General features: G+C 44.4%; 1 protein-coding gene across 2 annotated transcripts in view; it reads right to left on the bottom strand.

The window, feature by feature from the left end:
* Positions 1-19198: 19198 nt before the first annotated feature.
* vti1a (vesicle transport through interaction with t-SNAREs 1A) overlaps positions 19199-23695 on the bottom strand; it is a 104743-nt gene continuing 100246 nt past the window's right edge. Inside the window, exon 8 of one of the 2 annotated variants that reach the window (XM_079182249.1) lies at positions 19199-19332. In XM_079182249.1, the coding sequence (XP_079038375.1) occupies positions 19239-19332 (94 nt within the window). In that variant the 3' untranslated portion in view covers positions 19199-19238. The remainder of the gene's footprint in view (positions 19333-23695) is intronic. The other variant, XM_079182250.1, reaches the window with a different exon arrangement.

Raw genomic sequence — 23695 nt, forward strand, 5'->3', positions numbered from 1 at the left:
ACGTTACATTATGACACACACAGTAGGCTTCTAATTAGTCCCTATGAAAAACAACAGGTGGATGTGAGGAAAGTAATAAATCATTCAGCCAATATGGCTGCCAACAGGACTGTTTTCTCTTGATGTGTCCACATAGAGGAATTGTTAGTGGACAGATGCACAAGATGTTGTGTGCGCCCCCACGCATATTTGACAGCACACATCATTTCTGTGAGGCATTTTGCAATCAAACTCTCGGTGATGTTGCTCGTGGCTAAGCATGTGTCCCCTGGGCACGAGAAATGATGCATCACAAAAATATGCCACCTTTTAAAATGTTTAAAAAAGCAAAAAAAGGAGAACATGTTGGATGACATTAAATAAAAGATACTGTTATTGGCTTTCATGCCAACAATTAATGAGATGATTAAGACCACTCCCATATCTGTAGAGTAAACCGGAGTCAGCCATAATGTAGCGTAGCTTAGCATAAAGAGGGGCAAATAGACTCTCACCAAAGCAACTCTGTCTCCTAAAAAAAAACATGTTCCCATTTAACTAAAGAACATTCTCAAGTACGTTTCAGGGGAAACGTATTCACTCCAGGATTACAGTCACAGTCTTAAACACGTGGTTAACGTTAACGAAACAAGATGGCAACAAAACTCCTAGATTAGGTTTAGCAGCATATCATGGTTTTGCTTCAAATATGTTTAATTTGTTTGTTACGTAGCCTGATGCTAAATATCGCATTAAAATACGACAGGGTTGAATTTTAGCTTTTTTGTGTTTCACCTTTTTACAAAGTCAGGCTACTTGTTTGTTTCCATTTGCTGCCAGTCTTTTATGCTAAATGAAGCTAACCGCCTGCTGGCTTAACCGCGCAAACATGAGAGCGGTGTTGATCATCTCATCTACCTCTCGGCAAGAAAGCAAGCGTATAACCCAATGACAAACTATTCCTCTAAGCTTCATCACATTAGCCATCATTATAAATTCAAAAAAATCAAGAACTAGCCAAACTCATAGCATCCACTCCAGAGTGTCCAATTTATGGGTTTAACACACCTAAATAAAACAATGAATTTGAAATATTGCATGTGTCAAATAAACATTAAAGCTGTTATGTATACCGAGAACAAAATGAAGCTTTCAACATGTTGTTAGTTCTACCATAGATTTATATGTTTTGACAGGTGAAGTGTTTGCAGATAGAAGTGGTCGTGAAGGGGACTCGATTTATCAACAGGTGAAGTTGACAATATATACGTGTGTGTGTATAAATATATATATATATAAGCTACATATAAATTACAAATGAGAGAAGGTTGAATAACAAAGGCTTGAATAGAACACAGATATTTAAAAAAGCCCAGAGTTTAGTTGAAAGGGACATGAGACAGGAGGCGGGAGCTGCGATGGAGAGCTGGATAGACGGAGCTGGAGATGAAGCCAGAGACAGAGGGAGCTCAGTGGGAGGTTGTGGAGAAGCTGGGGGCAGGCTCCAGGCAGAGGAGAGGGCAGGGAAGGATTCATGGCCCAGGATCAACAACTGCACACTCAATAAACCCCAACGGACGCCAGGGAGAAAACCTAATATGCCTTCAACACATGCAAGCGCTCATTTACAAATGTTTACAACCTTTAAGGAACAAAAAAAGGTGATTTGATGCCGTTCGATAACAACCCCAGCAACGGCCAAACAGCAAACTGGGGATAAACCTGAGACAGAGGGCAAATACAGCAGACGGTTCTTTATTTTTTCATCTTTCAGTTGTTGTTTTTTTCACCTTAACAATTGTCAAACAGTGGAGAGAATTAGAAGAATCAAAACAGTGTAGCGAAGCGCAGAACAGTCTGATTTACACTTTTCAAAGCAGCACTCAAGTCACAAATGACACAACCTCTTGAAAAGTGTCGTTTTTGACACAAGATTTGACGGAAAAGACGAGAGGATTGAAGGGTGACAGGTGACTGATTGTCTTCACATCACTATACTATTGTACTGCTTTAACATCACATTCATAAAGCAGCTCTTGATGAAGGGAATTAGACTTCAAAAGACTTGAATATGTACAAGAGTGTTTTCAAAAGATTCCGAGAAGACGTAATGAATATTCCTGTTTGTAACGACTTTGTATTCATTAGAATAATCGCACAATGGTGTATTTATTTAGTGTGTAGTTGCATGTGTGATTTCCAGATAATGAGAGCGCATGACCTCACCGCAGTGTAATTGCAGTGTGATATTGATTTTCAAATGTCTAAGTGATTCATGAATATGGATTGAAAGAAAAGTCAAAAAAATGAATAGCATTTTTAGTCAAGACACACACTACTGATAAGTCTGACTTCATCCCGTCCCTGAAGTGAGAGGATATAAGGTTGTGAGTGTGGCGAGGCGCTGCTGCAGCTGAAAAGCTCCGGTGAGGACTGAGGGCTTCGTGTAGTGGTTACCGGCTCACTGAAGCCTCTGACCCAGCGACCACCAGCCTCTCAAAAGCAACTCAAGCCAAAAGTGAACATAAGAGGCTCTTTCTTCCAGCCCTGTTAGAGCTTGCATCCATAAAAAGCTCTGCTGGTTAACTCAGGCTAAAGATGGCCGAGTCCTCCAAAACATCTCCGAGCAAAACTATTAAAACTCTTCAGAAAAATCCACACAAGCAGTCCCTGTCCCAAAAAAGGTTATATATATATATATATATATATATATATATATATATATAGAGTAATGAGGGCTTTCGCTGTCGCTGATACAGCAGAAGGAATTAGGTTTTAATAAGTTTCTCACTGCTTTTACTCTTAAAACAAAGCTGGAAAGTGCTCATTTCAGTTCTGTCTTTCCTGAGTAGCTTAAATTCAAAAAGCAGCAAGCGGACAAAGAAGATCTAGAAGAAAACTTTGACGTCTTTCTCGGGGAATGAAAATTTCAGAAGGGCTGTTGCTCTCCGATCTCTGCAGGTCCATTAGTGGCCCCATAGCCCACCACGACGGGAGAGAAAAACCTGTGTCAAAAAGTCTGTTTTCTAACGGAGCCTCATCTGCATATTTGAATAATACATAGTGCTTATGAGCATATTAAATGGAATGTGGCCATGCGTCATTTGAAGGCAGAGATTAGACCTTCCCAGTTAATTATAAAGATGTCAAATGTCAGCGGGTGAACCCACGCCCTGGGGTCACCCCCTTTAGTTTGCTGATTATATGCACAAACTATAGATAAAGTGTCATCATACAGGCTATTAAGGTGCTGAGGCTTAAAGAGAGGCTTCCCCTCGCCTTTATTACTATGCAGAAGTTGTCAGGGGACGAAAACGAGCACACACTCTTAATGGTTTCTCAAACAACTACGACACTCAGCCCTTATATTTCCCTCGCACACTTTGAAACAAAGATTAATAGAGAGGCTCAACTGATGTTAACTTGCTAAATTAGCTGGCTTAGACCTTTACGTTTCTGAAATCTTTTGAGATAATGCACCCTTTGCCAGAGACAATAGCGAGGCAGCCTGTGTGCATACATGTGTGTGTGTGTGTGTGTGTGGGGGCTTGTTTTGGTCATTACTGTACCATTAAGGCCCAATCAGCTCAGCAGGGGCAGCCTTGTGGAAAGCAGCGCGGGGCCTGAGAGAGGTTCACCTTGACAGGACCGCCAGTCAAACGGGGCAGCCCTCTCTGTGTTCCTGTCAGTCTGACTCCCCCTCTGAAGTTCATTTAAAGGGAGGAGCAGCGGCTCACTAGCTCCTAACAGGTAAGAAGGGCTCATATTATCAGCCCTTAGAGAGAGCAGGGCAGAAGTCTGATGTGCTCTTTCAACTGTACTAAACTGTCGGTACTGTAGCTCGCTGACTGACTAGACACACACACACACACACACACACACACACAGACACAGACAGACAGACAGACAGGCAGACAGACACACACATATTCAGCAGCTCTGTTGGCTGATTGTAAAACAGAGAGAAAAAGCAGAAAGTGACGGAGAATAGGCAGAAAGATGAGAAGAACTGATTTGCATGTGGAAATGGAGATGTAAAGAAACGAAAAGATTAAGGGTACGGGAATAAGGATGAGATTAAATCTCAGAGAGCCCGGCTGGTGTGTGTGTGTGTGAGAGTGTGTGTGTGTAAGACAGAGAGGAGGGGAGAGCGGGAGGGGTAAGAGGGGGAGAAAACAAGACAGAGAATGGTATATTTTCAATGGAAGGTATATTGCAATCCACTTTTCTGATTTTAGGAGTGCACTGGGGGGCTAAGGAGTTTGTTTTGGTTTGGGGGAGCTGACACAACATCCACTGCTTCCACCGTCAGGCAAACCCCCCCACACACACACACACACACACACACACACACACACACACACACACACACACACACACACACACACACACACACACACACCCCTACATGAGGCCCCAGCCCAGCCCTTCCAGCTTCCTCAATATTTCATGGGATGCGCCCATGCTGACTAACTCAAGGCCATGCAAGCAAGGCTCCCTAACCGACCAAAGCGCTCGTAGTCTGCAGAGGATCCCGGTTGCCAATATCCACGATCATGGAAACAATAACATTTAGCTGCAGTTCCCAGGAATCAAATAAACGAGACAAAGAAAAACACAGAGAATCCAAGATGACTGCCAAGAAATGTAAATGATGTTTTGTTCTTCCCTTTGTTGAGTGCAGCTCAAAGAAGCAAAGGTAAAGGTGTTAACTGGCATCACAACGCATTTTTTTTTTGTCAATAAAACAAAAATGTTTGCACATTTTGGAAGGCTGAACCCAAACACAATTACACGTAGGCGCATCTTTGATAGCATCCTGTGGGTCTCAAACAGGTGAAAGTTCTTGAGCTAAAACTTGTTTTTTGGATGATTGCACGAAGTTACCTCATGCAAGGTTCTTCAACTTGTTTTGGGCTACTGGTCCTACTTTACAATCCCAGTTTACCATCAAGAAGTGTATTCAATAAAAAGCCCTAACTGGTCACATGCTCCATTGAATTATTGATCACACTCAAACAAAGGTCGGTCTTACATTCGTTTGATTCTGTGTGAGTGGTGGGGTGGAGGACGGCGTTAGCACGGGACAAGATTTGTAGTTTAATCCCAACCGGAGCTCATCAAATGGCATCACTTCCCCGTTTAAAGGAGGATGCTGAACACGATCTACATTTTCTTCAATTATCAACATATTCCACAAAAAGACCTGCACTAACAATCTCTGTTGCTCTAAGCCTCGTTGGTTCCTGTTGAAGACTTTACGATTGAAAAGTATATACTTTCATTAAAAAATAGAAAAAAGGCAAAATAATCTCCTTAAACAGCCGGGGATACTGTAGTAGTTTATTGTTACTTTCATACTTGCACTACCAAGTATGTAAGAAGGACGGTGTATGGGTAGTTGACTCAACATAAACTACATGTTCATTGGGATAAAGGAAGTGCAACAGTGTGGCTGAATGGAGTACTTGTTATCAGGGTGATGTCATTGTTGGTTTTAGGTTTTCCCATGAGATGTGTTGACAATATAAGAAATATAAAATATCCTCAGGCTTAATATTCAAAAGTAATTTGGAGAAAGAGTCACCGGCTGGTGATGAAGGTGAGATGCAGCGGCAGTTTATCCCCTCAATGAGACGGTGGAAGACACGAGGATAAAGATCATCGTGTTGTTTGTAGATTTTAATGACAAACCTGAAACTGTACACAGCTTTGGCCTGATCTTTGTTTTTTCGAGTCTATTCAGAGTGGATATCGAACCATCAAACACTTCAATTTTCGCCACTCTGCCTTGTTTTGTCTAGATTTTCTTCAAGCCGGGTGTCATTGGAGAGTAAACTATGTGTATGCTTTCAGTCCTTTGTATTTTCCCCCCTCCGCCTCCCTTTTCTCTCTCGCCGGATGCGTGCGAGAGAGCCAATGCGCGCTTGTGTGTGTGTTTGCAAACGAACGTGTGCAGGCTTTGTTTTTCTTTTGAACATCCCTTTGATGTTGCTGTTTATTTATTTATTTCTCTTCCTGCGAAGGCCCTTTCTCGGCGGTTAGGGCTACAGCGGATTGGGCGCGCGTTGCTCTGAGTGCCATCCATCAGCGAGGAGCCTCTCTGACGGATGAACCAGTGACCTCGGCTGCCTATAGCGCATCAGCTTGAAGCCGGAGCCGCGCCGGGGGATTTTTGTTTTTAAGAAGAGGTAGTGTAACCAGGAGGGCCTCTGCTTCATCACCAACCTGTCTGGCTGCGTATCAGTGTGCATCACATGTAAAACAACTATTTCATCTCTGGCCAGGAGGTATTACTTTACTTTGGTTTCCCTGTGATAGAGGAGCTCTTGTAGTTGTGGGTGTACTTTTTGTGGCTGATTTGATACCTGTGTCTTCTCTGCTCAATGGGGGGTTTTTTTTCATATGGTGGTGGTGTTAAGGTAGAGGCCAGTCAATGAACATTTGTAATCATTCTCAAACCCAGATGGAAAAGACGAGGACTGACCTTAATGCCTCATCATAAAGGTCCGTCAGTCCGGCAGAATTAGAGCAGTAGAGACATTCTAGACATGAGGAAAGTGTCTTCTTCTCTCTGAATGTTGCTGAATCTGTCCATGGTGCTGAAACAACACGGCCAGCGTCAAATGGGGGTGCATGTCCCAGAATGCATTGGATGGATAGGCAGTTGACTGGGACATAATGAAATACAGATTTACTTGATTTTTGTTTTGTCATTCTTGCATCTATTGGTACTTTACACAGTTTTAATTTTTTTATTTAAGGAACTTTAATTACTGTGCTGTCCTGTCGGATATAAGTAAGTCTGATCTGCCATTAAGATGAATCATGGCGTTCCCACAATTGAGCAAACTCAATGCATTGTATGTTTAGTTGTCACAAGCAACACAATGATGAGCATAATGCATCGAGTCAAAAGCAAAACAAAGTACAGAAATGAAACGCTTCTCAATTGCAAAAAGTACTTGGATGGCCTTACAGATACAACTGCCTTGTACACGTTCATAACAAGCCAACTTATAGTGCAACTACACTTTGAGGCAGCACATTCTCAACACTCCCAACTCTCCAAATAACGCCATTTAGTGGCCCTACGCTTCAGACTATTTAACATAAGTAAATGTTTTTTGTGTAAAATAACAATAGTAATAGTTGGTAATAGTTGACATACATCTTTAAAAAGTTCAAAGCCTGGTGTGTCCCATACAGAGAGAACGGGAGATTTAAAGACTTATATAAAGTACGTACAAATAAAAAAACTAAAGAATTGTCCATCTCAGACTTATATTAACTTGACCGTCTCTCTCCTCCAAGCTCACGTCCTTCCATCCCTCTATGTTGATTTCTTGTCCTTCGAAGCAAATCTCTCAGACCATGGCTTCCAGGTTCATGTTCAGCTTGTCTTTGACCACGTGTCTGGCATTCCTTGGATGGTGTCTTCTCTGGTGGATAGCCATCATCCATCAGTCCGTATGTCTTAACCTGTGGAGCTAAAGCTCTGACGGACACCCACCGAGACATCCTGACAGCTGAAATAAACCTGGGCCCCTGTGTACTTCTGTCTCTGCTTACTCCCACAAGTGCGTCGACTGACATGCATTACTCATTATTTAAGAAAACTATGCATATATTTCCATTTGGCTTTACATATATTTTGTTAGCTTATTCACTATCCTGCTACTTTGAGAGTATTTTCAAATGTTGTAAAAGTCGTGCAAGTGGAAGACAAACTATTGAATCAGTACAGCTTGGACCTTCCACAGGCACAGCTCCATCTACTCTGACCTGGAATGTAAAGCCATTCAGTGCGATACTCGACAGGTAAGGTACATATATATATATAGCAAACTACTGAAACCTGAACTCACATTCCTGTGTAGCTGTTATCATTTTGATGCCTTCTAAGATTTCCCTTCTCTGAATTCCAGCGGCCCCCCTCGTACCTGGCAGACAGACAGAGCTGCAGTGTGATGCTGTGTGTTTCCTGTAGGTGCTGTTAGAACAAAAACACACGTTCACAGACGTTGTGGTCAACAGGTGAAGTTTTCTTTGATACCAGAGTCAGTTACTTTGCTAAATTCTGAAGGAACAGAGACGGTATTGTTTTTTTTAATGGCTCGGTTACAGCAGGCATTGATGACAGCTGATGGGATGTTAAAGACCCAATGACTCCACTCAAAGAGTAACTTAACACCAGGCGTTAATCGTGTCACTGTCTCCCGGTAGAACATTTCAAACTTGTTTAACCGTAGAAGCAATTGGGAGTTGCTCATGACTCATTTAGTCATGCAAACGCCCAGTCGCCAAGTTACATCGCCAAGTAAGGAAAGTTATGTGTTAACGTTATTTAAAGTTGGTGGATGGGTCATACAAACACAGGACTATCACCCAGGAATCCAAAGTTCATGCCCCGTATGAAATCAACAGTAAACGTTGACTATACACTTAAAGTTTTTAACACTTGTTAAATTAACTTTGTTTCACAACGTTAATGACTTGGCATTGTGCATTTCTGCAACCGTGATACCCGGCTGATATAAAACGTATTCATGAACTTGTATCGTATCCCACGATTTACAGAAACCTACAATGCCAAAAAACACATTTCTGGCAACTGGGTTGTGTGAGCAGGAGGAGCTGGGAATGAAACCACCTACACTGCCATTCGAGGACGAGAAGCTCCATCTGCTGAGCAACAGTCACCCTTGAACCTCTGCTAGGAGGCGGGTTCGAAAAAAAGCTATATAAGTTGTATAAAAGATGCCGAAAAGGAAGAGCAAACATCTTCGAACGAGTGCTTTCAACCAATGCGCAGCCTAAAGAAGGTTTCACCATTGGTGAGATTTGGGAACACGTATTGCTAAAAAACAGACAGACAATCAAACAGGTTTTAAACAAACTATCAGTTCAGCCAAACTCAGGACGGAAGAGAAAAAAAAATCATAACCAAAACGGTGTGTTGTAAAGATCCATCAGTTTACAGACCGTCCTTCTAGGTCAATGTTAACCTTTTTGTACCATGCACGCTCAGTTCTACTGTCCTCCAAATAAAATGGTTTGGACTATTTCTTGCCCCGTCCGACTCTGCTTCGGTGATCTTGCCGTGTTCCCAGATCTCAGCAAACACATTACAATAGAAATAAGAATAATGGCCAAACTCACAAAACCAAGACCCAAGTAATAAACTGATTTAAGTAAATACCATTTTATGGGACCGCAAAAGCAGACACATGTTCTTAGATTTTCTACCCGATAATACAGTTACATCTAATACAAACACAATTTCTATTAACCATAACCTTGGTGAGATCCAAACTAGCCAGGCACAACAACGATATCCGGATCCACTTTAATAAACCCTTCAGTGGCAATAGCAATGGCATAACACAAAGAGATGTGTAAATAAAAGTAACCTTCGCGACACAACCTCAACACGGCTAAATGACGACAGTCGGCATTGTCGGAGGTTTTACTTTGTTAACCTCCGCTGACAACAAAGGGGCGATGCTTAACTGAAAGAGCACAGAGAGACGTAGGGAGCGAGGATGCTACCTGACAGTAGGTCCAACACGATAAACACAATGGCGCAGACGTCCACTCTGCACCAATAGGATCCCAAGGCCACAGCACAATCACGCAGCTCTAGTCGCCGCTGGAGTGCTCCGGCTGCTGACCTCCCTGCATTCTTTATGGGATGGCAGGTATCCACAGTAACATAACGTCTTAGTTAAACCGTACGCTTTTAGTTAATTTGCCAGCCCATTGTCCAGTACCGCACTCACATTAATGAGCACTATGAGTCTCCATTGAAAGGCCCTAGATGTGTGCAACGGTAAGATCACTCCCCGTCCTTCAACCACCGCCATCAGCTCAGCGCGCAAGATTACATTTCATTGTAATGGGCGCAAACAGCGGCTTGGATGAGCATGTCTTGACAAAACTCATGAAGAGGGTTTGTTGCCCATTGGGCATGATTTCTATGAACTGTACATTTCAAAACCACGAGAATGCTTTTGCATTGAGGACACCCCTGCCGCTATCGTGTCCTCATAGGGGTGAACAATAGATAGATCCAAGGCTGAAGACATATAAACAGCATGCAAACAACTGCTGTTATTTGTATGGACTTGGAGATAGAAATGGAAAATAGCACATTTACCTACAGCCTATAACCCAAATTACAACCGATCAACAGGCGAGAAACAACGAGAAACAGCGATTTAGCGTTTCTCCAGAGACAAGGTGGACGGTGTTTTAGTCCGCCAAAGAGGTTTTGACTTGGTTACAATCGCTTTTGTTCCTGCGGCGGTTCGGTCTGATTTCACAATGTCATTACACAAACAAAGAAACAAAAAGGCAAATCCTAAATAAACCCATGTGGTTTCAAAGTCTGGCCAAATATTTGATCGAGCTTTCAGTCATTCTTAAAAGGCAGGTATGACAAACAGAACTGATAGTCATCACTCAAACTGTACAAAAACACTGTTACTTATTGAATATGAACAGCTTTTATGAATCTTTTATGAACTATTAACCTAATGTTGCTGTTATTTTTGAGGCAGGTCACCTGTCTGAACTGAATCTATTTCCTCTTGCATACTTTGGACCTAATATTCCCTCATATCTATAGAAGTGAAAGATGAAAGTAGCGATGCATTTGCGAGAATTACGGAAAATGTAAATTAAAGATCTGCATCAAACACACAAACCTTTTAACTGTTTAATGTTGCCACTGTAAACAACAGTTGGCGGTTTAACATAATGCAGTTTTGAAAACAACATTTTTTTTTTTAAAGTGAGATTCATTTTAATCAGTTTTGGGCTCAGAGTCTGTATTTGCATTGCAGTCTGAGAAGGCGTTAACTGAAGAAAGCTGATTGCTGTCAATCTTCTGTACCGCCAAATGGCCAGAAAAAGGGGGAGTTTGATCAGTTTAGTTGTGTTTATCTGAAACTACCACACTAGGCTTGATTGGGAGGTAGTCTGCTCTCTCTCCTACAGAGACGAGGAAGTGTTCACATTCTACCTTTATCTCTATAAAGACATGGTTTGAGGAAGATAAACGCTCATTAACATTCGTTTCAGCTACAACGACCAAGACTTCCCTGCTTTGCTGCTGTTTTTACTCAGACACGACAGAACGAAGGGGATTGCATTATTTGGTTGCCAAAGACAAAGCACAAAGTCCTGAGAACCTGGTGTGCAGAATCTGCCTGCCGAAGGTATCTGGACATTTCTCTCTCTCTCTCTCTCGCTCTCTCTCTGTGTCTCTGGAGGGGACTGTGTGAATTCAGCATTTTGATCGCAGAGTGTAATCGAGCGTCTCCTTGTCTGGAGAACCGCTGAGGGATTGAAGCGCGATCAATCACCCATCTCTCTGGACTGTCCGGCCGTTTTACATGTGGCTGAGCCCGGCCTGCTCGCTGGTGGGAACAGTGGAAGAAAGAAGGCGTGAAAAAGTTTTCAGGACAACTCGTGACATGTTTGTGTTCGAGCCAAGTTGATGGTTTTCTGATCACATCAATGTGGCATGACGTTCACTTTCACCTCGAGGAATATTCTAAGTGTGTGCCTTAAATAAAGGAAAATAACAAGTCTTGCATGTGTTTTAGGAGCCGGTTGTGTTGAATTTGTACCAGTGGTTTATGCAAGAAATATTTCTTCTTCACTCTTTGGGAAAAATACATACAGCTGGATAATCTGAAGCAGTATTGTCCCATGAATGGTCCTCAGTTGGATCAACCTTTGTGGTTCACTTTAACAAGCCAACAGAATAATTAATGTGTTTTGACCCCCTCCTACGTCGGTCAAAGAACGGCCTATAGGCCAAACGTGTTGTTGGCCTGTTTAGCATAAAATAATAATACCTCGAGACTCAATTATTTTGCAAATAGTTTCGTCGGCCCTACAGGTTACCAGAAACTGACGACTTTGAAGACCTCTAGCTAGAGACAGTGCTGGCATTGCACTAATTATAGACAGTAAGACATGGATTACTGTACTCATTGTGATATAAAACACACAATTATAATTCATGTTGTATGCCCATTTATGAATCATGTTTTTTAGTGTCTGTATACTCTCAATATTATCAATCAAAATGAAGAGTAGTCACTGGACTTTGTGTCGTATTGACCTGATTTAATTCACATTTTTAAGTAAAAGTTAAATTACAGTCATGACACAAAACCTTGCTTCATGGTACGGCGCTATGATTGCTCCGGTTTGGGTTCAATCCCACCTCTATGGCAGCTCCTCACTCTTGGCCGGTAGATCCAGACGATTCTCTTTACCCATAATCCTCCTGCTGACTCCTTCCCCTTTCTCTCACCTGATTAGAATTTCTGCCGTGGCCTTTGGGATTGGACGATTTCAACATATTTTATTTAACTGCTTTTGTAAGCCCTAATATTCAGCAGCTGTGATCTATGGCTGAATTACAATTTTCAGGGTCAAGGAGGGACTTGGCTGTGGAAAAGGGATGGATACAACTGCTGTGCTGGTGGGGGAGTGTGTGTGTATATGTGTGTGTGTGTTGGGGGGGGGGGGGGGTGATGGAAAAAGGAAAAACAGAGAGAAAAAGGAAGAATCTCACGAGTTGTCTTTAAAAATGAATGAGAAAATGGGTAATCCCAGAGTCACGGCATGAAAAGAGGGAAAATCAATATGGCCTCTCAGTTCACTGGGGCCCTCACAAGTCCTTGAGATGAACAAAAAGTTGTGCATTTTGTTGCCACATCCATACGTCTCAATAGAGAGGTGTGTGGTTTGTGTGTGTACGCCTGAGTGAGTGCGTGTGTGTACAGTCAACCTGTCTGTTTAAGGAGATGTGGCATTGTGTGTGTGTGTGTGTGTGTGTGTGTGTGTGTGTGCGCAAGGCTGTATGTGTGGTGAAGAAGCTGGCGTGCAAGGTATTTCAGGGAAAGTTTGACTCATAATTTGTGAGTAGATGGCACTCGTGTGAACTGTGCCGAGGTTGTTCCAACTTCTCAGCTGGTCCAAAGAGTCTGAGAAAATGGCCACTTTTTAATGAGAAAAAGATAAGGACAAACCAGGATTCTTTCATGTGCTGTGTGCGACACCAGCGCGTCACTATTTTTCAGAGAGGCGGAGGGATATGTGAGGACATCCTACTGGTGCTTTAACCTTAAGACTCCCGATTCAATTGACCCCATGCACCAGCCTGAAACAGGCCCCCCTCGTAAGAATCCAATTCCACTTCCTGGCCTACGCGGAGAAAACTGGTCGGCGAGCTCTGGGATTGGATGCCCTCTCATGAATAATGAATTGCCACCAACCATCTGAGGCGGAGGTTTCATAGAGGGGGGGTAGGTAACAGGCTGCTGGGGGGTATTGGGAGGCGGTGCTCTTTTATTCTTCCAGACAATGCAAACACACATTCCTGTCTCCCTCTCATCCAGCCACCCTTCCATCCACCTGCATGTCTGGCAGTGAACACCTTCTCCTTCCTTCCATCCATCCATCCATCCATCCATCCCCCTCTCCACCACCCTTCTCCTCGGTGCTGTCATGCTAAGCGATGCCCCCACCTTCCTCCCCTCCCCAGTTGATTAGCGAGCTCTTCAGTAGCCTGTCATGGCGGATGTGCTCCATCAAAGCTGATCGACTCCCCGTTTTCCAGAAAGATGTCGCGGGTTATCAGCGCACGCTCAGATCTCCGGCTACGGGAGGAGCGTGACTGGCAGGCCGTCTTTTGAAGACAGTGATTCCTCCACTGATGCCTCCCAGTTGGAAATTTAGAATCGTGTCTGCTAAGACACCATATGCAAAGTAAATTACTGTACAAGGGCGAACCCAACTAAACCCTCCTCTCTCTCTGAACGTCCAGGCCACTGAGTGCCTCCCAGGCAAACTCACCTCCTTTGCGCTCACCCCCACTCTTCATCTCATTTGTCTCTCACCATCATTCGTCCACTTTTAAAATTGGACAGCAACACGATAGAAACTATGCTGAGCCTAACCAGTTCTGAATTTTGCTGGCTACTTTTACTTTAGTATAGCGAGAAATCTATTCCACAAATGTGGCTGTCTTTGCCATCTACTTTGGCACACTGTACTCATTTACATACAGTAAGAATTTAATTGAAAGGGCAAACGGCAGAAAAACACTTACAAATAAATAAATGGAAGCAAAAGCCTCTGCCGCCATTAAACCGCTCCATTTTCTCCAACTTCCCATTGCCATGCAAATGACATTGCTGGTTACAACTGTATGTCTTTGTAGTGGTAAAGTGTTAATTTCAGTTCAAAGGCGGAGGCAGTATTCTACAGGGAGAGATGGGATGAAGATGGAGGGGAGGCGGGGAGGAGGGGGGGGGGGGGTGCCGAGTGGTTTAGCCTGGCTCAGTCTAGCTCTGACCCGGCTCTTTGTGTTTCTATTGTCTCCATGGCAAAACAGAATTAGAGAGTCTTCTCTACAAGGCTAGGTGTGCCCTTAAAATCAAAAAGAAGGCACACAGCGCTGCTATAGGTTTGAAAATGTCAGTTCCTGGCTTTACCTCCTCACTTGTTTTTTTTTGCCTGTTCAACGACAGCACTCGGCGGCGAGAGGAGGGAAATGCAACACATGACACGGCGTCTTGGTTACTGAGATTCAGAACTGCTTTAATGATAGATGTTAAACAACACACACACTGACAGACAGCACACAATCCATCTTTACAGTTTTACGAGCAGCTCAGAGTCATGGAAGGAAACGAGACGAACTCGCGATCCTGGTCGACAGGAAAAATGAGTCATACGCGCCTTACGGACGGACACAAACAGATACGGTGCATACAGACAGTCCAACATTTTTACACCGAGTCCTCCGGCTCCATCTGAACCACGGGGGGACACATCCTGCACGCACATGCACACACCCATCCATGTATGTATGGCTGCTCAAATAATGGGGGGCATTGTCATTTCTTTGCGAGCACAAACACCATTAAAAATGGTCGACAGCGCTGATGGGGGCGAAAGAAAAGACAGATAAAGGGCCGAGGAGAGAAAGAAAGCCATTCTGCTAGGACTGGTGCCGTGTACAAACGGAGGACATGGCTCCTCTTCTAACAGCCGCACACTAGAGCGTGTGTGTGTCTTTTTATCGGGGTGGGGGTGGGTGGGGGGGGGGGGGGGCACCATACGTGCAGCAGAGCATGTGTGCTTTTCTGTGTGTGCTGAATCAAACAGTGGAAGATTCATTGTAGTTCTCAAACAGTGCCATTGTGGGGCTTTCTTGGGTAGCTGTCGTTGCAGGGCCTCCTTTAATGCATGTGTGTGTTTGTGAGTTCTGTGGGGGGGGGGGTAGCAGCATCATGGACACTCCTGGAGACGAAGCGCCCACCCTCCCGTCGTGATCCCACCACTGGAGCTGTTTATCCCGTTTAAGGCCCGCCCTTCGCCGGGGGACAGCCAGCTCAAACGACGCTTGTCACAATCCCTTGTCGTCTTAAATGGCTGACAAACATCAGGCTTTGTGTAATGGTGGTGCATCACAGAGGTTCCTCGTTGAGGAATCTTCATTTTAAAAGAAAAAAAGAAATAACTTTTATGTTTACCTTCTAGAAAAGGGACCAGAGAGAACGGGAACGACTGAGCATGGGCACCGGGGATGTTAAGAGAGACGGACTGACGGAAGACGGGAGTAGTAACAGATCATCATTTCCGCTGATGAAATAAGAGACCACTGCTATATGATCACTCGTGTTATCGTTACCGTATTAAGTGAGGCACAGCGGAGCGAGGATCTGAATGTGATTCGAGTGGTAAATGCTCCAGCTCTCGCAGGACAGCCCTGCTGGGGACGTGGCTGGTGTAGAAAATGAACAGGGACGCCCAACAACTCGCACCTCTCTCTGGCAAACAGGAGAGCTTCAAAATCACTTTTCAGACATCAAATAATTAATTGCTCGGCCCCCCCCCCCCGCCCCCCGTCTCTCTCCTGGTGTCTGTATGGAAGACACAGCTCCAGTCACTTAAGGAGGGTTAACACCCGTCTAAATTAAATATTAAAAGGTGTCTGTACCTGCTGCTATTGTTGCCCCTTGGAATAAGATATAACCTATTTTTGACAAGTTTTCATCGTCAGCCCTCTGCGGTGAGACGCTTGTCGAAAACCAAATCAGCGAATGGGGGGAGTGGTAGTGGGGCGTTGGGGGGGGGGGGGGGGCATTGATGAATAATCTAGTTCATATTCCAACGACACTCGCCGCTCAGAGGGAGAGAAAGAAAGGGATGAAGAGTGGGAGAGAGATGTGCAGGTGGAGAAAGAGAGAGATGGACGGAGGAGGGGGGGAGATGAAAGCTGGGGGGGAAAGCGAGGGATGAGTGAAGAGGAGAAAAAAAAAAGGAGAAAAAGAGGAGGAAAAAAGGGAGGAGTGGCAGATGATCGCCAACGTCTGCCAAGGTATCACATGACAGTGCTCCTGTTTAAATAATAAAACGGGACGGGGGCTCTAAACAAATCGTTATCTTCCCACCTCCATTGCATCCTGCCTTCCCTCTACCCCTCCCTCCATTTCCCCGCTTTTAAAAACTTGTTTTAATGCCATTTCTTAATGAACATAATAGCTCGGCGCTAATAATGAAAAGAAAATAAAAACATCTAAAAACGCGGAGGGGCCCCCGAGTTGTCGCAGGCGCTCAATTATTTCCTTGTCAAGTGGGTCTGTTTTTAATGAGGCCCTGTGGGACTGACGTCTGTCAGTCAGCCCTGACTTTTTGACACCATTACAACTTCAAATAGAAGCCGCCGCCACGCTGCCTTCCACCGCTCACTCGCTAGCTACCGCGCCGCTCATCTGACAGGCTGGGAGGGGGGGGGGGGGGGGGGGGAGAAAGGGAGGGAGGGAGGGGAGGACAGGGAGGAGGAGAAAAGGTGGCAGGAGAGGTAGAGAGAAGGGGGGGAGCAGGAGGGCTGGGGAGGGAGAGAAAGAGAGAGGAGAAGAGAGCACGTCGGCTCGTAGGTAGGCTGCACGTGCAGAGACACACACACACACACACACACACAGTGTGCACTGGGTGAAAAAACAATCACTGAGGGTCATTACCAGATGAGGTTTGTCAAACTGCCAGGGATTTCACCCCCCCCCCCCATCCTCTCCCAACCCGCCTCGCCCCCTACTTCCATGCTTCCTCGTACACTTCCTTCCTTCTCCCTCCTCTTAGCTTCCTTCCTTTTTTCATTAGTCCTCCACTTTAATGATAAGTCTTGGTGGGTCGGACCCGCATGGGACGGTCAGGGGCACACTATTTTGTTGGCCATTAATTTGAGGCTTTGAAGCAGACGGCGGCGCTGCGGCTAGTGAGGGCCTGTGATATGGTGGTTGGGGGGGGGGGGGGGGCATGGGCTCACCACCCCGACACCCCCGCATCTTCGAAAATGAAGACCGTGGCGCTGAAACAGAATAGCAAATGCCCTCGCTGGGAACCACCACAACGACCACAGGAGACACATGCACACTCCAGTACTTCACTCCTGTGTGTGTGTGTGTGTGTGTGTGTGTGTGTGTGTGTGTGTGTGTGTGTGTGTGTGTGTGTGTGTGTGTGTGTGTGTGTGTGTGTCGTGCACAGCGTTACCTTCATGTATCTCAACTTCTGAAAATTCTCCAAATATGCTCTTAAATTTAGATTTGCCGAGACCCCCTGAAGAATGGCTTTCCCCTGAAGAATTAAACAGCAGTAAACTCACGCAGACGTTCATTTTTTTTTTGTTTTTTCAAACACCTGCAAATGTATCACATCATCAGTCAGCGTACAGGTAAACACAGAAACAAGGACCGCAGCACAATCTTGACAAGAAATATATAGAACAAAAAGTGCCAGTTCTAAAACAGGTTAGATCCATTTATAAGAACAGACGAAGAAGAAGAAGAAAAGAAAGAAAAAAAAGCTTTAAGACACAAAACATTTCTGTTGGTCCTGGTTGTGTGCAGTTTGCATTTCATAGTCTAATCACTGAACACCCAAAAATCATGAAAAACAAACACGTGGTTAATGTCAATTCTGAATAGCTTTTAACTTAATAAAATGTACATTTCTAACACGGAAACGTTACTTGCTTTTATAAATAAATAGTAGCACAATCACTTGTATTGAGAGCAAAAAACACTATTCATGATGTACATTTAAAGGTTAGTACATACAGTATGATGCCTATAATTTCCCACAATGAGAGATACATTAGAAGTCTGCGGGAATGAGTTGTGAATGTCCGTGTTCGAGTGGTGCAGGGGGATTGTACCGAATGTGGATACAAAGCTAGTTATAAACGTGTGAAACTTTCTCTGCGTTGTATTGTATGTGTCACGGTTGGGGTCAGTTCCCTTTTGTAATAAAAACATATGAAAAGAGATTTCATGTCATTTTCTCAATCTCAAAACCTTCTCGACACATTCGTATATCCTTTCTTAAACGCGGTAATTGTAAAATAAATGATCCTTTCACCTTAACTGACTGAACTCAAGTTGAACGGACCTCAACCTTATTTTATGTACATCCTCTCTTTTCAAGGCTGCGCCACTCGTCTATTTTGGGCTCGGCTGAAGCTTTTTAAAGAAGCAGTGTGAACAGCATATCTTATCTGAAGGCACTCACCTCTGTGCTTTGCAGGAGCTACGTGAAGAAGAGCTGAATCATTTAGTTACAGAAGCTCATACATACTACGGCATGTTGGTGTTAATAACAAACACGACTGTCAGTCATGCACATGCGAACATACATAAGTGTGCGCCGTCTTTCTCTTCCGTCTCATGCATGGCACACATTAGGAATAACATTTGACCCCACCTCCATCACAAGAAAGAAAATCTACATATCTGAATCTGCTTTGAGTTACTAAAAAAAAAACAACCTCCCGAGGCCTTGTTCACCTGGGGACAGGATGGGCTGCAGAAGCTTGCGGAAGACGACACCATGAAAAAATATGAACTATCATAAAAACATCTCTCCCTATTCTTGTCCCTGGAGATGTATGAGAGAGCCTGACAAGAGAGAGAACAAAACTGAGAGGAAGAAGAAAGAAAGAGAAAGAGTGGAAAATGAAGGTGGAGAGGGACAGAAAGAGAGAAAGAAACAGCAAACGGGAAAGGAGAAAGAGATGGAGAAAAAAAAAAAGCTCCCTGTCAGACGTTGGAAACAGTGATTCATGGGGACCATTTGTCCTAATTACTGCAGAACAACGCTTTTGTCGCTATTAATCACGCATGTGGTGTTTTGTTGTGTGTGTGTGTGTGTGTGTGCGTGTCGAGGGGAGATCAGTGGCCCCTCACATTGAAATAGATGGCCAGGATGATGGTGAGAAGGATGATGGCCGCGAGGATGAAGACCAGGACCCGATTCTGGATGATCCTGCAGAAAGAGAGAGAGAGAGAAAGGGCGAGAGAGATCAGGCAGGGTTCACAGAAGTCATCGTGTGTCTACAGAGAACACGTAAAAACAGTCACATGTTTATGTGCAAACTAAATGACCAGCCATCAGCTGGAGGCTTATCGTGTTTAATAGCTACCGTGACGTCTGCGTACATGCTATTTACTGGTACACAATCACTGGCACGGGAGTGTAAAACACTCGCACAATATTTCCAAAACTCGTAGCCTCAGAAAATATGTCATACTGATGTGTGTACACACACACACACACACACACACACATATATGAACATACAAAACACTTATAAAGGCATGACACACAAACACACACACAGGCATTAAAACTTTATTTGACCAATAAAGTGGCTCAGGAGTCTCCTGGAGGTAATAAAATCACTGAATTACGGATGGAATTTGCCATAAAAAGACTCACTCTTTTGCACATCTAGATTTTCCCAGTGTGACCTAAGTAAACTTGACAAGATGGGGGCTTTGAACCAAAAACACCCAAAGCTGGGAAAGGAGAGCTGGAGAGAGAGCGGGAGTGGGTGCTGATGTGCAGAGGAGTTACAGGCCTCTCAACTCAGCTCACGTGCGTGCTCCCAAAATCCTCCAGAGTTTGAATCGCCGCACATGCACGGGCACAGAAAAACACACACACACACACACACAAACTCCGAACCCTCCGCTGCTCCTGACAAATGAGAGAATTATCACATTTGCTGACATGTGGAGGCGAGGCCGAGGAGGGGGGCACTGTCCACTTCTCTAAGCAGGAGATGAATAGCCCATGCTGTGGCCATTTATCACTGGGGAGGGGGGGGCCGGCTGGTTGCTCAGTCACCCTGCTACCCTCTAAAGCCCAAGTCTGAGCTCACAGCCTCCTCCAGCCGAGCTCACAGCCCGCTCTCCAGTCCACCAGCTCGGACCCGCAGTAGCCTCGACACTTAGTCCAAAGCGTGACAAAAATGTATCGCAGTAGTGCTTTTACGTATACGTCGTTGCATTTCCTTTGTGTGTGTGTGCTTTTTGGCAGAGAAGTGTCTACTTTGCACAAAGGACTCTCCAGCCACATACAAAAAACATCTTAAAACTATAACTAATCACTTGTAACACACCATTAGCATCTTTTCACTGGAGAACACCACAGACTGTAGATAAGAAGTGGATGTAGTCACCGCGATGACACCTATTGGTTTGTGGACTGGCGTTTTGAAGCCTGGGGTTTGTAATTTTGGCCGTCGCCATTTTTTTTTTTGCAACCAAGAAGCTAAGTACAACCGAACGCTAAATAAGACATTTTTAGGCGACCAAAATTGTTACAATTAACTTTCATTTACTAAAAACACAGTGTGAAGGGGTTAAAGTTATAAGACGAAAACAAGGACATCTCCCAGATGGGACAACGCTCCGTTAGTGACCTGTCAATCATAAGGTAGCCCCGCCCTAAAGCATACCCTGCTTTATCGTCTATTTCACTATAAATGGGACCATAATTTACTAAATGCACATCTTGCTGTATTTAAGGAGATTTGGAACTAGCGATTCAGACCATGAACTCATGTTTAAAGTTATAAATCAAGCCTCATAGACATCTAAAACATATTTCTTGCAACCAGAGGAGTCGCCCCCTACTGGCAATTTGAAAGAATACAAGTGTAAGGCACTTCTGCATCGGCTTCCCTTTTCAGACCCGGAGGTTGCTGCCTGGACAACACCAGAGAGCTCATTACAACGACTAAGAAGCTCTGCTTTATGAGTAGACAGTATATCCTTGAATAACTGCATATATTATCATGAAAGTGTCAGGTGGTACACAGTGAACCATGTTCTGTGCAACACAAGTAACAGTTAAGGTATATATTTCTATCCTGCTCCAGTCTTAAACCATGCTGTGTAACCATACACCCCCCCCCCACACACACACACACACACACACACACACACACACACCCGAAAGCAGCAAATCACAGCAACATGCCTATGTTGTGGAGCGAGCTGAAGCAGCATTAGTGATGCTATGATGAGGCGGAGATGATTGGCTGAAGCCAGCTGGGGAGATCCCACTGAAACACTAATCAGAGCATGCTTAGCAAGGCCACGTCTCCCCCGATTAATTGACATTCATTATTTACAATGATTATTTATCCAAGGCAAATACCCAGAGGAGGTGCTTGTGTGTGTGTGTGTGTGTGTGTGTGTGTGTGTGTGTGTGTGTGTGTGTGTGTGTGTGTGTGTGTGTGTGTGTGTGTGTGTGTGTGTGTGTGTGTAGGGAGAATCCAGATCGCTTTGTGTTGTTTGTTACTCTTTCAGCTGGGGAAAAGAGGGTAGCATGACGCGAGGCCTCAGGGTGGAAAAATGAACAGGAAGTTAGTTTTAGCCTCATGGATGAGGAGCCCGGTGCTTAGAGAAAGGGAGAGAGAGGGATGGGGGGAGGGGAAGGGGGAGGGGGGGGCAGTTGTGTAAAAAATTGCATTCATTAAAAGGAGTCTGATTTGGTGGCAGACAACGCTGAATAACTTCAAACACTGCAATGTTCAAAGCAGTAAGGAATGTGACAGTGCTGAGATTCAAGAACTTTTTCTCAGGGGACAGATATTCTAAAAAATACTTACTTTGACCTAAACTGATTCTCTGTACACCAATCTAACAAAACATGTCTTGAAGTCTAATGTAAAGCAGCTGATCTTATTTGCCGCAGCTCAAACCCTTAAACAGAAGCTTGATGCAAAATGTAGCACTGCCCAATCTAAAACCTTCTCAGGTTAAACTCAATCCTGCCACAACTCAAATCCTAAGGATGCCTTTCACTTTTCGAGCCGTGTGTTTTAATCCACGCTGAGCAACAAACCAGCAATCACATCCTCGCACTTCTCTAATGCTCAATAATTCAAGTGAAACTGCAAGATTTCGGGAAGGCTATGAACCACGGGTCACCTATAACCTATAACGCAAAATGATCTAGCCAGACAGACAGACTGGGAGGAGTTACATGTAGCAGGGGGGGGGGGGGGGGGGGGGGGGGGGGGGGGGTTCAGTCATAATCCACTTGTGCAATGATAAAACTAAGAACCAGCGTCAGTGACACTGCAAGGAGCCGCAGCGTTTTCCTCCGACAGCTTGAGGAGCGAGGGTATTGATGTCATCACTTTCCTTTAAAACCCCACAGGTGATACCTGGGAAAATTATTGTTTTTTATGTCTTCAATCTCACAAAGTGATATTGAATCAACACTTCAAAAGGACAAACAATAAAGTTAAATTTTTTTTTTTTTTTCCTCATCGTGCGTTTAATCCGTTTCCGATTGGTTCTATAAAAAGAAAAAAGAAAATCCCAGGGGACAGACCGTTTTCATAATCCTCTGGACAACATATCTGCATGCTGTCACTTGTAGATTTAATTTACAGATTTATATTCCGTATCTAAAGCACTTCACGATGAGCTCGCATGTCAAATGAGCTGCTAGTCATTTCAGGTTTTCCGTTTGAATTCTTCCGGCAACAGAAGCAGGTAGAATAAAACTTACCCCACACATACCTGCCCCCTCTGGTAAAACCCCCCAAAAAATGAAATATATTTTTTTTAAAAATCCCAAAAATTGGGAGGTAGGAGAGTGAAGAACATGGTTTTCCTCTGCCGTATGGTTGATCCCACCCTGACACGTGGCCAGACAGAACAGAACTTATCAAACCGGATCCATCCTCCAGCTTTGACACTTGACATAGAGGTGGGGGGGGGGGGGGGGGGGGGGTGAGGTGTGTGTGCAGGGGATGTGTGAGTAATGCACACAGCGCACGTACAAGGGTGCAGATGTACATGCTGACACACACATACACACACACACACTCCTGCACACCAAGTTTGAGAAGGATTGCCTTTATCCCGCTCCCTACTATGATCCCAAAGTATTTTCTCTGTCTCTAGCCCCCCCCCCCCCCCACCCCCTCACATCCGGTAAAAAACAACCACTCATATGTAGACAAACCAAAAGTAACTGTCAGCGAGACGCCAGCCAATAACAGCACATGATACTGGTCGTTCTATTGGCTCCTGGTGTTCCTTCGTCGCAGGCAGCCAGTCAGCTGACACCTTACTAGAAGGAAACGCTCAGATATATACGGCACTATTGTCAGAGAGAGAGAGTCCAGATGATGAATGTAAAGGGGAGCAAAAAAAATGAAGCAAGCAGGAAGGACGGAAATGGACAATAAAGCTGCTGAGAGTGAAAAACAAGAGAGAAAAAGAGACAGAAATAGGGAGGTGGAGTGAGGAAAGAAAGACAGAGAGAGCGAGAGAGAGAGAGAAAGAGAGAGAGAGAGAGTCCGTTTACCCGGGGAGGCAGA

The sequence above is a fragment of the Pholis gunnellus genome (genome assembly GCF_910591455.1).
Source record: "Pholis gunnellus genome assembly, chromosome: 21".
Classification (NCBI taxonomy): domain Eukaryota; kingdom Metazoa; phylum Chordata; class Actinopteri; order Perciformes; family Pholidae; genus Pholis; species Pholis gunnellus.